We start from the raw sequence: 13,856 nt of genomic DNA on the forward strand, positions 1-13,856 counted from the left end.
ATGTAAAGTTATGCACTTAGTGGCTAAGAATATGCATTTATCATACATACTAGGGGGAGTACAACTGGGGGAATCAATGGAGAAGGGTCTGGGTGTTCTGTTAGATCATAGGCTTAATAATGGCATGCAATGCCAAGCTGTGGTTTTTAAAGCGAGTAAAATCCTTTCTTGTATTAAGAGAGGTATAGAATGCAGAGGGATAGATATAATTTTACCCCTGTACAAATCATCAGTAAGACCTCATGTGGAATATGCAGTTCAATTATGGGCAAATTCACAAAAAGGATACCAGGTAACTGCAGAAAGTGCAGAGAAGGGAAACCAAACTAATAAGAGCAGCACCAGGGTCGTCAGTTCGAATCCCAACCACGGCACCACCTACTGGTAGGTTAATTTGCTCCTATCTAAAGTTGACCCTAGTATATATATGTATAAATGTGAGTTAGGGACCTTAGATTGTACACTTCTTGAGGGTTGGGGACTGATGTGAATGTACAATACATATATGTAAAGCACTGTATAAATTGATGGCGCTATATAAGTACCTGAAATAAATAAACAAAATAATTTCACAAAAAGGATATCTGGGAACTGGAGAAGTGCAGAGAAGAAGAAACTGATTAGAGGCATGGAGAAACTCAACTATGAGGAAAGATTAGAGGAACTGAATTTATTCACTCTTGAGAAGAGGAGATTAAAGGGGGATATGATCAACATGTATAAATACATAGGTAGTCCATATAGTGAACTTGGTGTAGAGTTATTTACTTTAAGGTCATCACAGAGGACAAGTGGGCACTCTTTATGTCTGGTTGAAAAGAGATTTAATCTCCAATTGCGGAAAGGCTTTTTCACAGTAAGAGATGTGAAATTGTGGAATAGACTCCCTGAAGTGCTGGTTCTGGCCAGTTCTGTAGATTGCTTTAAAAAAAGACCTGGATTATTTCCTAAATGCACATAATATAACTGGATACTAACATTCATAAGTAACGTTGATCCAGGGTAGATCCGATTACCTCTTGCAGGAAGAAATGTTTTCCCTGCTGGAGTAAATTGGACCATGCTTTCCTGGGGGGGGGGGGGGGGGGTTGTCTTCCTCTGGATTAACTGTGGGTATAGGATTGTGTACATGGGATTGTATAATTTTTTACAAAACTGACAATTAGCCATATAAATTTAATTGAGTTAAAGGTGAAAAGGTCAGTCTGCTGTAGCTTAAGTCCAATCTGACGTATTAGAGTTACAGGCTTTCATAAGTGACTCTTAGCATCAAGCTTTGTGAATAGGTAAAGGAGGTACAACCATTTCAAGTCATTCAACTCCTCCTCCTCCATTCTCAGAACTCAATGCATTTTGGGAATGTAGTAAGTAGTTCTATGAATAGCAGAGGAGGTAGGATGGGGTGAGTGGCACAACTTTCCTGATTAGAAGTCACTGCTGTTAACCCTCACAGTGCCAGAAGACAGCTGCTCAAGGCAGGATCTAACAGCTGTGAAGGGGACACAGCATAGAGGATTTTGATCAGAACAGCATCTTCAGGTAATAGGACACACACAATTTCATATATCTACAGTATGAGTATAGTGCTGTATCACAAAACGTTTACTAAACTTTATATTTACACAAACATTCCTAATTTTTGTTTGTCTTTTTATATAGGTTAATGATGCTATTGGCAATGAGTGGCCTTGGATTTACTTTGTCAGCCTTATCCTCCTGGGATCCTTCTTTGTACTTAACTTGGTGCTTGGAGTCTTGAGCGGGTATATTATTCTCTTTAACGTTCATTAATGTTGCACAATCTCTATTTCATTGATAACAATAGAATTTTAACCTAAAGTGGATATAAAGGCTAATGTAATTTACGCTAAAAACATTGCTTCCTCATACTCATGCTGCTAAACCAACCTGCCCATACTGTAGATGGATCAAATGTCAGCCAGTACCTGATCATGCACCAACTTTAGCAGGAAATTTGCAGGTAGCAAACTAATATAGGCTACTCTTCAAACTATGATCAACTTAACACATTGTTTTTGCACATATACGAAAGGAAAAGAATATATAGGAGAAAAAGCAAGTAGAATGAAAAAGAGGGGGAGAGGAGTAACTAGCCAGTAATAAGGAAGATGCTCCCTATTCCAGAAACCTGCCAATAAATATTCATGGGATTTTTAACATTTGAACTGATGTATGGGAAGAGACCAAGTGGATTGCTTGATTTAGTAAAAGAGACATGGAAAAGTAAGACCAAACCCCACAAAGGGAGAATCACCAATATAATACCATTAGTGAAAGAAAATATGAGATATCTTTGAAGAATCATAGAGTGACTGATCGAGCCAAAATGTGTTGGTATTGAAGTTCAGTGACACTCCCAGTTCTGCAATGATTTTGGAAAAATGTAAGTATAACCAAAGGCAAACCTTTTTCTTCCTTTTGAGTAGCGTAAGGGAGGGTTATAAGGAGATTTGATATTGATATTTGCTGCCCCATAGTCAAAACAGGAAGTGAATAGAAATCCCTCCAAAGTGAGAGAATTCATGGTTGTGATCAGAGTTAAAAGAACTAATGTCCCCATTGGAATATTTCTATTACTGTTCTGGGGCAATCTAGTTTTGGGATTGTCTTATACTTTTGGATGATAGTGGTATACAGGACAAATAGGGAACACAGACAGTAATAAAACCTGACAGGTGTTCTAAACCCTCTAATGCCTTTAATTATAGTTTAATTATGTGTCTACATTTTTATCTCCAAGGAAACCAGAGAGAAAATTGCATTCTCCACTCCTGAGAGCTATTTTCAGTATAGGAGAAATAGATGGGTACCACCTGAAGTTTTACTCAACTTTGCCACCTTAACTGCACAGACTGTGCTAATAAGTTGCAAGAAGTCAGTGATGTTAATTTCATTAAAGCAACATTCAGTGATGGTTGCTCCTTATTTTTTTCTGGAGTTTATTATATAAATAGATGCCCCAAGTGACGTAGAAGCTATCTGGTCTCAAGAGGTTAATGAAGAAGAGCATCCCGTGGTTTATTTCAACAGAACACCGATGGCTGCCTACATCTAGTCAAAGAGTGGGCTTTGGAATCCTTGCAATACTTTTTACTGAGCAGGAGATTCCACTTGGTGTCAGATCATGCCCTGTTGACCTGGATGAGACAAAGCAAGGAAGTGAGACCCATATGTACCTGCCTCTCAAGGAATTTAGTTTTGTGCTAGAATACAGACCCAGGAGACAGCATCAAAATGCTGATGCCCTATCTTGAGTACATTGTAGGGCATCTCATGGTGCCTCCACTACTCCCAAGTTGAGGCAGAGGAGCGGATATCAGGGATTGATAAGCAATATACCTACCCCTTATCTGGAGTATAGTTCCTTTAATGGGTAGTAGACTGTTAATGTACTTGTGGGAGGGGGTTTTATTCAGGAACATCCAGAAAGTTGTTTGAGCTGCTGTATTGCTGAGAGCTGGCTCTGCACCTACAACAGTAAAATCGTTATGTATATGCAGTAAAGCATGCTTGTTATACTCACTGTGAAACTGAAGGGGTTAATCCTCCGCATTGTGTAAAAAGACTGTTTGGTCCTGTCTTCTTTGATCCTCCCCTTCTTCTACAGTCCACAATCCATCTGCTGATAGTACAGAGCCTAGGAGGCACTCTGCACGTGCTCCATTTAGTGTTTATTGTTAGAGAGCGATTTTTTTTAGGAGGGGGGAAGGTGGATGTGATCAGCCCAGGGCCAATTAGCACTGTCCAGAGAGAGGGTCAGGGGTCATGCAGCCTCATAGGAGAGTCAGAGGAGAATGAAAACTCTTCCTACAAGCTTTAACCAGTGCTCAGCCAGACACTGATAAAAGTCACAAGACTGCTATATACTGCTGATGAGAAAAGATATTTAGCAGTTTACATTTACAAAAATAATATCATTTTCATGTACTGTGGAGGACCAGATATAGTGAATGCAGGGTTCTGGGTTTAGTAACACTTTAAATAAACAACTACATAGTCCACAGGCTGCCTTAGGGGGTTGCAGTCTCAGAGACTTTGGAATCTTCCTTGCTGACGAAGGAATGATCTCTCCAGAGCTCCTATCTATTTATCACCTATGCAGCCAACTTCTGGAAACTCCCCTCCAGGGATTGGCTAAGTCATGATAAATATTCAGACCAGTCATTTGACTTTTTCAGCCCCATATTCTGGAAACTTATTACAGAAGCAGGAGGAAGTAGTCAAACTCTCAAGCCTGTGAAACCATGAACAGACCAAAGTAAACAATCATTACTCCCTTGCTTACAGAAGGAGCCAAAAACTAAATTTGCCAAGCATACGCTAGGAGGGTGCTACAGTTCTTTGGACTGTAATACCCTTCTTGCAGTAAAAGAATTGGCAAGATGCTATTTTGTTTTATTTGAAAAGTTGCCTTTGTTTTGCTGTTGTACTGATGAAAAGCTATTTCTTCACGTTTTGATACTGCAAGCATTATTTTACTTGATTTTTGCAAAATAAAGCCTTTTTTTGTTATTATACTATATGACTGCTATGGCAATCCCTGGCCCCCTGAATTTTACATTTCTAAGAAAAAGATGGTAGAAAATAATCTGAAATTGTCAACATTGACAAAATAGGCTTGAATATGGTCTTTGTTATGGGTTTAGGTTCAGTCTTTTGTAAATTTGCAAGTTTGTCTATAAAAATGCTAATAGACATTTCAAATCTTAATAGCATGCACATTTACAAAAGCATGTTAAAAACAAATGAGGGAAACCACATAGTACACATACCTACAATTTACCTGGAACGAAATTACCATGGGTACAGTAGTGCTGTGAAGGAAGTTTAGAAAGGAGGTTTACATAGGAGGCTTTCAAAGGTATAAGCTATAGCTGAATTTGTTAGAAATGCTATGCCTAAACTTGTGGGTCCTCCATAGTGAGTTTACCAAAGAACGAGAAAAGGCCAAATCGCGAGGTGCATTCCAGAAGCTGAGAGAACAGCAGGCAATGGATGAAGACTTGCGTGGGTATTTGGACTGGATTACACATGCAGAAGTTATGGATCCAGACATGGAACCAGGAGATGGTGAGAGTTGGCCTGTAAACATTTATTGAAGGAAGAATGTATTACTACACTATTAAATATACATTCTTGCTTTTAGGATTCTCACAGCTTGAGGAAGGCGGCTCCGAAACTGACAGTCTCTATGAAATAGAGGGGATCAACAAATGTATCGCCTTTTTGTGAGTGAGAGCATATTGAAAAAAGTTGAAATAGTCTGAAAATAATCCATGTTTTCATACTATACAAAATTCACCTGTAACATCATCGTATATGCTTATGCCTTTCCCTAGCCGTCAGTGGCGCCAGTGGCATAGACTGCTTCGCCGAAAAAGTCGAGCTCTTGTGAAATCCCGCTTCTTCTATTGGCTTGTCATTATTATCATTCTTGTTAACACTATCGTTATAGCAACTGAGCACCACAATCAACCTGACTCTCTAACAAGAGCCCAAGGTAAGCCATAGTTCTACTGTCGGAATATATTGACATAACAAAAGATTTTCAAGCTATTTGTTATCAAGCTAAAAAAGCTTTCTTGCACAGTTAGCTGTTAATTAAAGCTTCTCTAAACCCAAAAACAAAATTAAATATATTGTAGCTAGCTAGTCCTTAGATGAGGTACCTGCATTATTTTCCTATCTTCAGGTAATTTTTTTCTTTATTTTTATCTTGTAATTTGTTAAATTTGCGAAAAAATCACTTCTTCACTGTATCTATGGAAGATACCATGGTTACCACCAAAGCTAAACTACATGTATGTGTGATTTTATTCATCTCCATTGCATGAGGTTTATTGAGACTAGAAGTTTATGTGAGAAAGATAAGACTGTTTTCTATTTCTAGTTTGGCAACATCAAAATGTGTTTTCTGTGCATGCTAAATATATTCTTAGCCTGCAAAAGAAAACAAATGCAGCCAACTCATCTAAGGAATGTTAAGCTGCAATATGTTATCGAGGACCTTTCTTGACATCCACAGAAATTCACATAAACATACAGTCATGTCTCACAGTATTATCATAGGGTGCATGTGCAAGATAGGGCATGTGATGTCTTGCATTTTTCATCTTGAATATGCACAGTACAATAATACTGTCTGAAGAGGTGCAAAGTCATCAGTGGGCAGTCACAGGGAACAGGGAAGTAGAGGCCAGCTGTCACGATCGCAAGATCGCCGCCACCAACATGCGACAATCTCACTACCGCGACCACCAATATGTCACGATCGCGGCGTCAGACCCCAGACCTTCTCACCAAACTCGTGACTGAAGGACTGGCTGATCCAGACTGTGATGTGACATGCGTAACAATGCCACACCCAACTGCACCCTACACAGCGATTTTCTAGCTAATGGATTTCAATCTGTGCCTGCAGCCTGGATGCGCTTGTTACTGGGTCAGGTTAATTACTCAACTGACCCTTACACACTGCCACCACCCCTTTTTTGTGCAGAAAAGGGGAAACTCTCTTTATCAAATATACACTGTAATGGTTGAAAAGTCGTCTGTCCAATACGGTCACCGCAGGTCGATTGGGCAGAGGATTAAACAAACACAGTAGCATCTCTATAGAGGCAGGAATTCGTAAATTACAATTAAGCGCTTTACAAACAGTTTAACACTTTCAGAAAGAAAGATTTATTACTAAAAGAGTCAAACAGGTGCAATAAAATATTTACAGAAAACGATGTAACTAAGATATATATATATACATACAAAGAACCATAGCACAGCAAAGAGATATCAGAGAGGAAGTTAAAGGGTTAAGTTACTTGCCAATAAAGCCTTAGCCATAAGCAGATCCAAGTTTCAGAGCAAAGAGTCTCCCCAGGTGGTATATTGATGTTACAATTGGGAGATGTCTTCAACTAACTTTTTTAGGCCTGCTAGCCTGTGTTTTAAAGTCCCCCAGCAGGGGGGGTGGCTCTGAGTAACTGACAAATACTCTGTTTAGGGAGGGATCGTCAGGCAGACTCTGAATTAGAACCAACATCTGTCATAATCCATGATATGAAACATAGGGGACAAACTGACTTGAGGAATGTTCATTTAATTCTGTCACCTAAGCTGGTAGGTTTTATGAGGTTACAATCTCTTTCAATTCCTGGGAAAAGCTGCCTTATCTCGGTTACGAGGTGAGAGATTACACAGGTTCTTGGGCAGCCAGGCTCTGTCTCTCTGGGGGGGGGGGGGGGGGCTTTGTAGCTCTGGGCCCCCTGCTGCTCTAGCCTGCCAGCAACTTTTAACACACACATCTGTCACTGTGCCTCTCAGGAAGGGAGGGGGAAGGAGAATAAAGGATAAATGAATACTTTTAATAAAAAGGGGGAATCTGCGTGAGCAAGTTTGCTACACCAGCCACCAGTTGTTTTTTTAAAACAGGGAACAGGGGCGGACAACAAACAGTGTAAAAATGTCTAAATGTAAACAGAAAGGTGTAAAGACATACTAAATGTAAGTGCAATTGTTTAGCTACAGTTTTTTTTATATAGTGTTAGTGGGGTTTTTTTACAATGAATAGGGGTCTGCTTTAAATATTTGCTCTTGTATTTCCTTATCCTTTAAAAGAAGATGTGAAAGCAGATCTCCAAACAATGCTGGGGTTGATTTACTAAAGCCAGTTAGACTGTGAACTTTGCAAGCGCAGTTTCACATCTGTGAGGGCATTGCTCCAGAGCTTAGTAAATGAGGGGAAGCACTGCTGACATCCATCATCCAATCATGTGCAAACAAAAATGCTGATTTTTTTTCCTTGGAAGCTCTGGAGCAAACGCCTTTGTAAAGTGCATGCTACAGTTAGTATTTTTTACAATCATTTAATGTGTTTTAAAATGTGGTAAAGTATAACTGTATAAAACCTTTATAGCAACTTTCTGCAACACCTTGCTCATTGCAAATCAGACTGAGAGTGAGAGGTCTTTACATTTTCGACAAACAATGCTGTCAATATAACATGTTTAAGGCTTTGGGTTGGGCAAGGAAAGGTGTTTAGGCTGCTTACAGAAGGAGAGCATAACTGTAAAATAAGTTGTGTGGTAATATTATTTTAAAGTCCAGTGAGCAGCCAGGCGACACAGGACGTTGCAAAACTGCAGACAAATATTGTTGCAACTAAACAGTTCACATATTTATTTCAACTGAGTATTTAGATGTTGGATATGAATCACAAACTGTATAAATATCATAAGACCCAAAAGCGTACATTTTAAAAGTTACTTTATTAAGTGCATTTTTTAAACTTATCATGAAAATCATTTGTCATGGCCTTTAACAAACTCAGACTAAAATATGTGGGTGCTAAAATAGAATAAAATAAATAAAATAAACTAATTTATAGTAAATCCAAATCATAAACTGACTGGTCAAGAAAAGTAATTAAACAACATATTTTTTGAGTTTACTTAATAAAGTTCATGACATAATTTTGTTACAAGCTACCTTAATTCAAGTTTTTTGACTATAACTTAACTTTTAAAGTGATTTTAATTATATTTGTAAGTGTTACTGCATTTATTTGGCTACCCCTTTCAAGACTTAAATGCATTAAAAAATTCTTGTATTTCCCATCATTTGCAGACATCACGAATGAAGTGCTATTAGCTCTCTTCACCATGGAGATGGTCGTAAAAATATATGCACTTGGTTTCCAGTCATATTTTATGTCAATTTTCAACCGGTTTGACTGCTTCGTAGTCTGCACAGGACTGCTTGAGATCATGCTGGTGGCCAGCGATATCATGTCTCCTCTTGGAATATCAGTACTGCGTTGCATACGGCTACTTAGAATATTCAAGATTACACGGTAATCACACAGGAAAAAGTACAGGATGTATAGCCTATGATGTAAAATATTTGGATAGACACACACCAGAAAGTAACTGTAGTTAGGAACTGCCTTCTGTAGAGAAAATTTAAGATTCAGAGATTTATATCAGCTTGTACCATGTCTTGGAATGGTAGGGACACAGCGATAAAAATTTTACACAGGGTCTAACCCTTCTTTCCAACATTTATTTACAAGGGTTAAGATCTTTTCCATTTGCTTATTGATCTTTGCTTGTAATTTAAGTATTTTCTCACATAGCTATACCAATGAAAAACAATAATATCGTGGGGGGGGGGGGGATTTACTAATGCTGATACATAACAACCAATGAGCTTCTATCTTTCATTTTCAAAGCTAAAAATAAAAGCTGATTGGTTACTATGCTACACATTCTGTCTGCTCCAGTATTAGTAAATTCACCCTTGTGCATATTGCAATATGGTAATAAAGTAAAGAAATTATTCCTTTTTACATTGATACAAATAAGGCAACTACCTCCTACCTCTAAACTGTCCTTTTCACTATGATGCTGCCCCATTAACTAATAGGAATGTGCAGGAGGCAGAAAAGGGTGAGCAAGCTGCAGCACTGTCACAGAGTTCCTATTTACCAACCATGCTCACATGCAGATGTTTTCCACAACTCCCTGGGCTCCTGGACATGTCTAGGAAAGATACATTTATTTGCTTCCTTCTGTCAGAAGCTCAGAAACCTCATGAGGCAGATGTAGTTAGGTAAGGGATCTGCAGCCAGGTGAAAAGGCCCTCCACTGTCAAAACTAGCATGCTGGCAGCTGGCCATGAACTTAATAGCACACAACTTTTCCAAAAGATCCAGCTATTCTGTGGAGCCTCTCCCCAACTGCTACCAGGATACTCCAGTTCCAGTGAGGTGGAACTTGTCTTTGTGCTTGGGATTGCTCCACCTGTAGACCTGTAATACAAGAGCTACACTGCACTTGTGAGGGATGGTGTCTCTAAGGATTGGATTTGGAATGTGGTGGTCTGCAGGGGTCCAAGGGGTTCGGCTGCAAGGGGTTGGTTACAGATCCATGGTTCAAGAAATATGAACATGAGGGAATTGCAAATTTTTTATATGCTGGCCATTTGATGTCTGGGGGTCACAATGCTGTTCAGTCATATGTTGAAACATATTGCTTTTTAAAAGAAGGATTGCCACATATCTCATATGTTAATATCGCCTTTGCTTTACGTATTCTTTGAGAATATCTTTGTTCAGAGGACAGGTTTCCTACTCTCATTGGTTCATTGGGTGTTGGTGCAGCTGTCTTATCCTCTGGTTGTAATCCTGTTGATGTGATTCTGGAATATTTTCTTCCACAACATCTGTGGGTGGCTCCAAAACCACTTCATCTGGCATTTCTTGTCTTGCTAATTCTCCAGCTGAAAGGTTAGGGTCACTAGGATAGAATTCCTCAGCCTTAGGTTATAATTGGGAAACTATGCATTGCTCACTGTCTTTGAAGAGTGTGGGACAATACACATAGTATTCATCCTGTGAGGTATCTGAATCTGAAATCTCTAGGCTACTGTTTTCTTTTACTCTTGTTGCTGTCCTAATGTAATTTTCCTTTGTTTTGCCTAGTGTAAAATCTTCAAAAGGCAAATCATTGACTAGGAGTAGCAAGTTATGATGAACCACTCTTACTGGTTTGTTACCTTTCTCTGGTTTAACTTTGTGGATATGCTCTTGTTCTATCTGTTCAACTACCCTGTACACTGCCTTTTCCTAGTATGTTCAGAGTTTTCCTGGGCCTCCCATTTGTGACAAATGTGTCACATCTTTTGCACGTTGGTCATAGTACCTTTTAAGTTTCTTTTGGCTATTCTCAGAAGCAATGCAGTAAGATTCTCTCATCTTGATAGCTAATTTTTCAGCATACTGCTGGGGTCATCTTTCCTCCTTCTCATCATCCATATCAAATAACAGATCCACTGTTAAACAGGGTGTTCTGCCATACAACAGAAAGAAATGGGCATAGTTGGTTGCTTAATGCCTATTACAATTATATGCATTGACTATTTTTGGTAAATACTCTTTCCATTAAGCTTTCTTTTCCTTTTCCAATGTATGAAGCATTTACAATAACTATCTATTCAATCTTTAAATAGAGTTGCTGTCAGGGCTGGCCTCCTGCTACTTAACGAGCAGCTCTTTTCTTTCAGTGCTCAGAAGCTGCTCAGCTGTTGGTTAATTACCAGCCACTCATCTCCACAGTGACTCACCTGGATTCTATTACCTGCCTCATTAGTTCAGCCTACAGACAGCCTGTCAGAGCCTGGGATTGAACCTGGGCCTTCTGCGGTGAGATGCAATGTTTCTTCTCATTGAGCTACCTGGGATGCTGGAAAACACTCTACCTGACCTATTGGACAATCCTACCTTGTTTTCTGTTGAACCTTGAACTCCTTGCTCCTCCCACGAACTTCCTGATAAAAGCCATGCCTCTGCATTACCTCTTTGCCAGATTATTGTGCCTTCCCAGCCAATATCCCGCTTATCGTTCCTGCTGCCGTCTACATCTTCGCTACCGACCTTTGACTTGCTACTGACTACGATTCTGCCTCATCCTCATCTGCTACCATTTGTGCCCAACCCTTGGCTTGTGACTGACTCTGCTTCTGTTTGATCCCAACCGTTGTGCTACTGTCGAAGCAAAATTGCATAGTCTGCGGCGGGGTAGACACTCGGTCGATGAATACACAGCCGAATTCAGAAGTTGGATCGCAGATACCACTTGGAACCCTGTTGCACAAAAGAGCCAGTTCCGCCAAGGGCTTTCTGAACAGGTAAAAGATGAGCTTGACAGAGTAGATATTCCTAATGATCTTGAGGAATTCATCCAATTGTGTATCCCAATCGATCAAAGACTTATAGAAAGGAGGAAGGAGAGCCTGGGAATGTTTGGAGGTAATAGCGGCATGCATCTCTCTGCTAGTCCATTTGTTCAGCTTGATTCAAGAGTCTCTCTGGGTTATAACACTCCTGAGCCTATGCAGGTCGATGTTATCAAGAGATCCATTTCCATTCAGGAGAGAGAGAGAAAACGTTCAGAGAATTTATGTCTATATTGTGGGGATTCTGGTCATTATGCAATTAATTGTCCTAACAAAGTTAGAAGAACAGTTGCTATGGCTGATGTGATTGTGCCTGAACAAATAAACTCTATAAGCCAGTCTGACAGTAGACACTCAACTTCTCCTGCAGGAGCAGCCCTGTTCTTCATTGAAAAGAAAGACTACACCTTGCGTCCATGCATTGACTACAGAGACATGAATAAAATCCCTATTAAAAACGGCTATCCATTACCCTTGATCTCTGAAATGTTGGAAAGACTTCGTTCTGCCAAGATCTTTATAAAACTTGAATTACGAGGGGCATATAACCTTGTCCGCATTCATCAAGGAGACAAATGGAAAACTGCCTTCAGAACCAGGTATGGGCATTTCGAATCCTTGGTGATACCGTTTGGACTTTGCAACGCCCCTGCAACGTTTCAGCATTTTATCAACAATGTTTTTCGTGATCTGTTGGACCAATTTGTAATTGCCTATCTGGATGATATTCTTATCTTTTCTGATAATTGGGAGGAGAACCGCAAACATGTTTGCACTGTCTTTGAAAGATTAAGGAAAAATAGACTTTACATTAAGTTGGAGAAATGTGAGTTTGAACAAACCCAGATCCAGTTCTTCGGCTATATCATTTCTCCAGAGGGAGTGAGCATGGATCCCGAGAAGATCAAAGCAGTGGTAGATTGGTCATCCCCTGGAAATGTTAAGGAAATTCAACGTTTCGTCGGGTTTGCCAACTTTTACAGAAAATTTATAAGAAATTTTTCTAAAGTGATAGCTCCAATCACACAGCTGACGAAGAAGGGGGTACCCTTCGTGTGGACCCCTGAGGCACAGGCTGCATTTGAAAAGCTGAAAACTCTTTTCACTTCCGCACCAATTTTGGTACATCCCGATCCTGAACTACCCTTTATAGTGGAAGTGGATGCTTCCAATTCTGCCGTGGGAGCTATCCTGTCTCAGCGAATTGATAAAAAAATGCAGCTTCATCCTTGTGCCTACTTTTCTCGTTTGATGTCCTCAGGCGAAAAAAATTACGACATTGGAAATAAAGAGCTACTGGCAATGAAGGAAGCCTTTTCTGAATGGAGGCATCTGCAAGTAGGGGCTAATCATCCTGTAACTGTTCTCACTGACCATAAAAATCTGGAATTCATTTGCTCGGCCAAGAGATTGTCTTCCAGACAAGCACGCTGGTCTTTATTCTTTTCCAGTTTCAATTTTGTTATATCATATCGACCTGAATCGAGGAATGGAAAGGCCGATGCTTTATCAAGGATGCTGTCTGAGCCTCTTTAGGAGGGAAACTCCAAATGTTCAATCCTAACTCAAAAGAACTTCCTAGGGGCCACAAGTGCAAAGACATTCTTGAGTCTTCTCAAAGAGGGGTATAAGAATGACCCACTTCCCAGGGATCCTCCTAGGGACATAAACCTTGAGTACAATAACGGCTTTTGGACTCTAGCACATCGTCTCTATGTACCTGAGTCTGCTCTGGTGGAAGTCCTCAAATTAGTTAATGACTCCAAACTGGCAGAACACTTTGGGATTTCAAAAACTGATGAACTTCTGTCATGTTCCTTCTGGTGGCCTAGTTACAAGAAGGATATCAAACGCTACGTGGCCTCTTGTCTGACGTGCGCACGTCATAAGACACCCCGAGCATGTCCTTTGGGGTTGCTTCAGCCACTTCCTGTTCCATCAAGACCTTGGGGGTCAATTTCTATGGACTTTGTAGTCAAATTACCTCCCTCAAAAGAAATGACTACTATCTTGGGAGTTGTCGACCGCCTTACTAAAATGGCTCATTTCATACCTGTTAAGGGGGTACCTTCTGCTGAACAAACTGCGGAGTTGATGGTTCGAAA

At 39.9% G+C, this 13,856-nt stretch overlaps 1 protein-coding gene across 2 annotated transcripts in view; it reads left to right on the forward strand.

The window, feature by feature from the left end:
- CACNA1S (calcium voltage-gated channel subunit alpha1 S) overlaps nucleotides 1–13,856 on the forward strand; it is a 342,071-nt gene that overhangs the window by 100,250 nt on the left and 227,965 nt on the right. For both annotated transcript variants that reach the window (XM_089654106.1, XM_089654105.1), the window contains 5 exons: nucleotides 1,660–1,763; nucleotides 4,943–5,091; nucleotides 5,168–5,249; nucleotides 5,361–5,521; nucleotides 8,644–8,869. In XM_089654106.1, the coding sequence (XP_089510232.1) occupies nucleotides 1,660–1,763; nucleotides 4,943–5,091; nucleotides 5,168–5,249; nucleotides 5,361–5,521; nucleotides 8,644–8,869 (722 nt within the window). The remainder of the gene's footprint in view (nucleotides 1–1,659; nucleotides 1,764–4,942; nucleotides 5,092–5,167; nucleotides 5,250–5,360; nucleotides 5,522–8,643; nucleotides 8,870–13,856) is intronic.

This window comes from Staurois parvus, unplaced genomic scaffold, assembly GCF_062004578.1.
Source record: "Staurois parvus isolate SC_StPar_1 unplaced genomic scaffold, SC_StPar_1.0 ptg000744l, whole genome shotgun sequence".
Lineage (NCBI taxonomy): Eukaryota > Metazoa > Chordata > Amphibia > Anura > Ranidae > Staurois > Staurois parvus.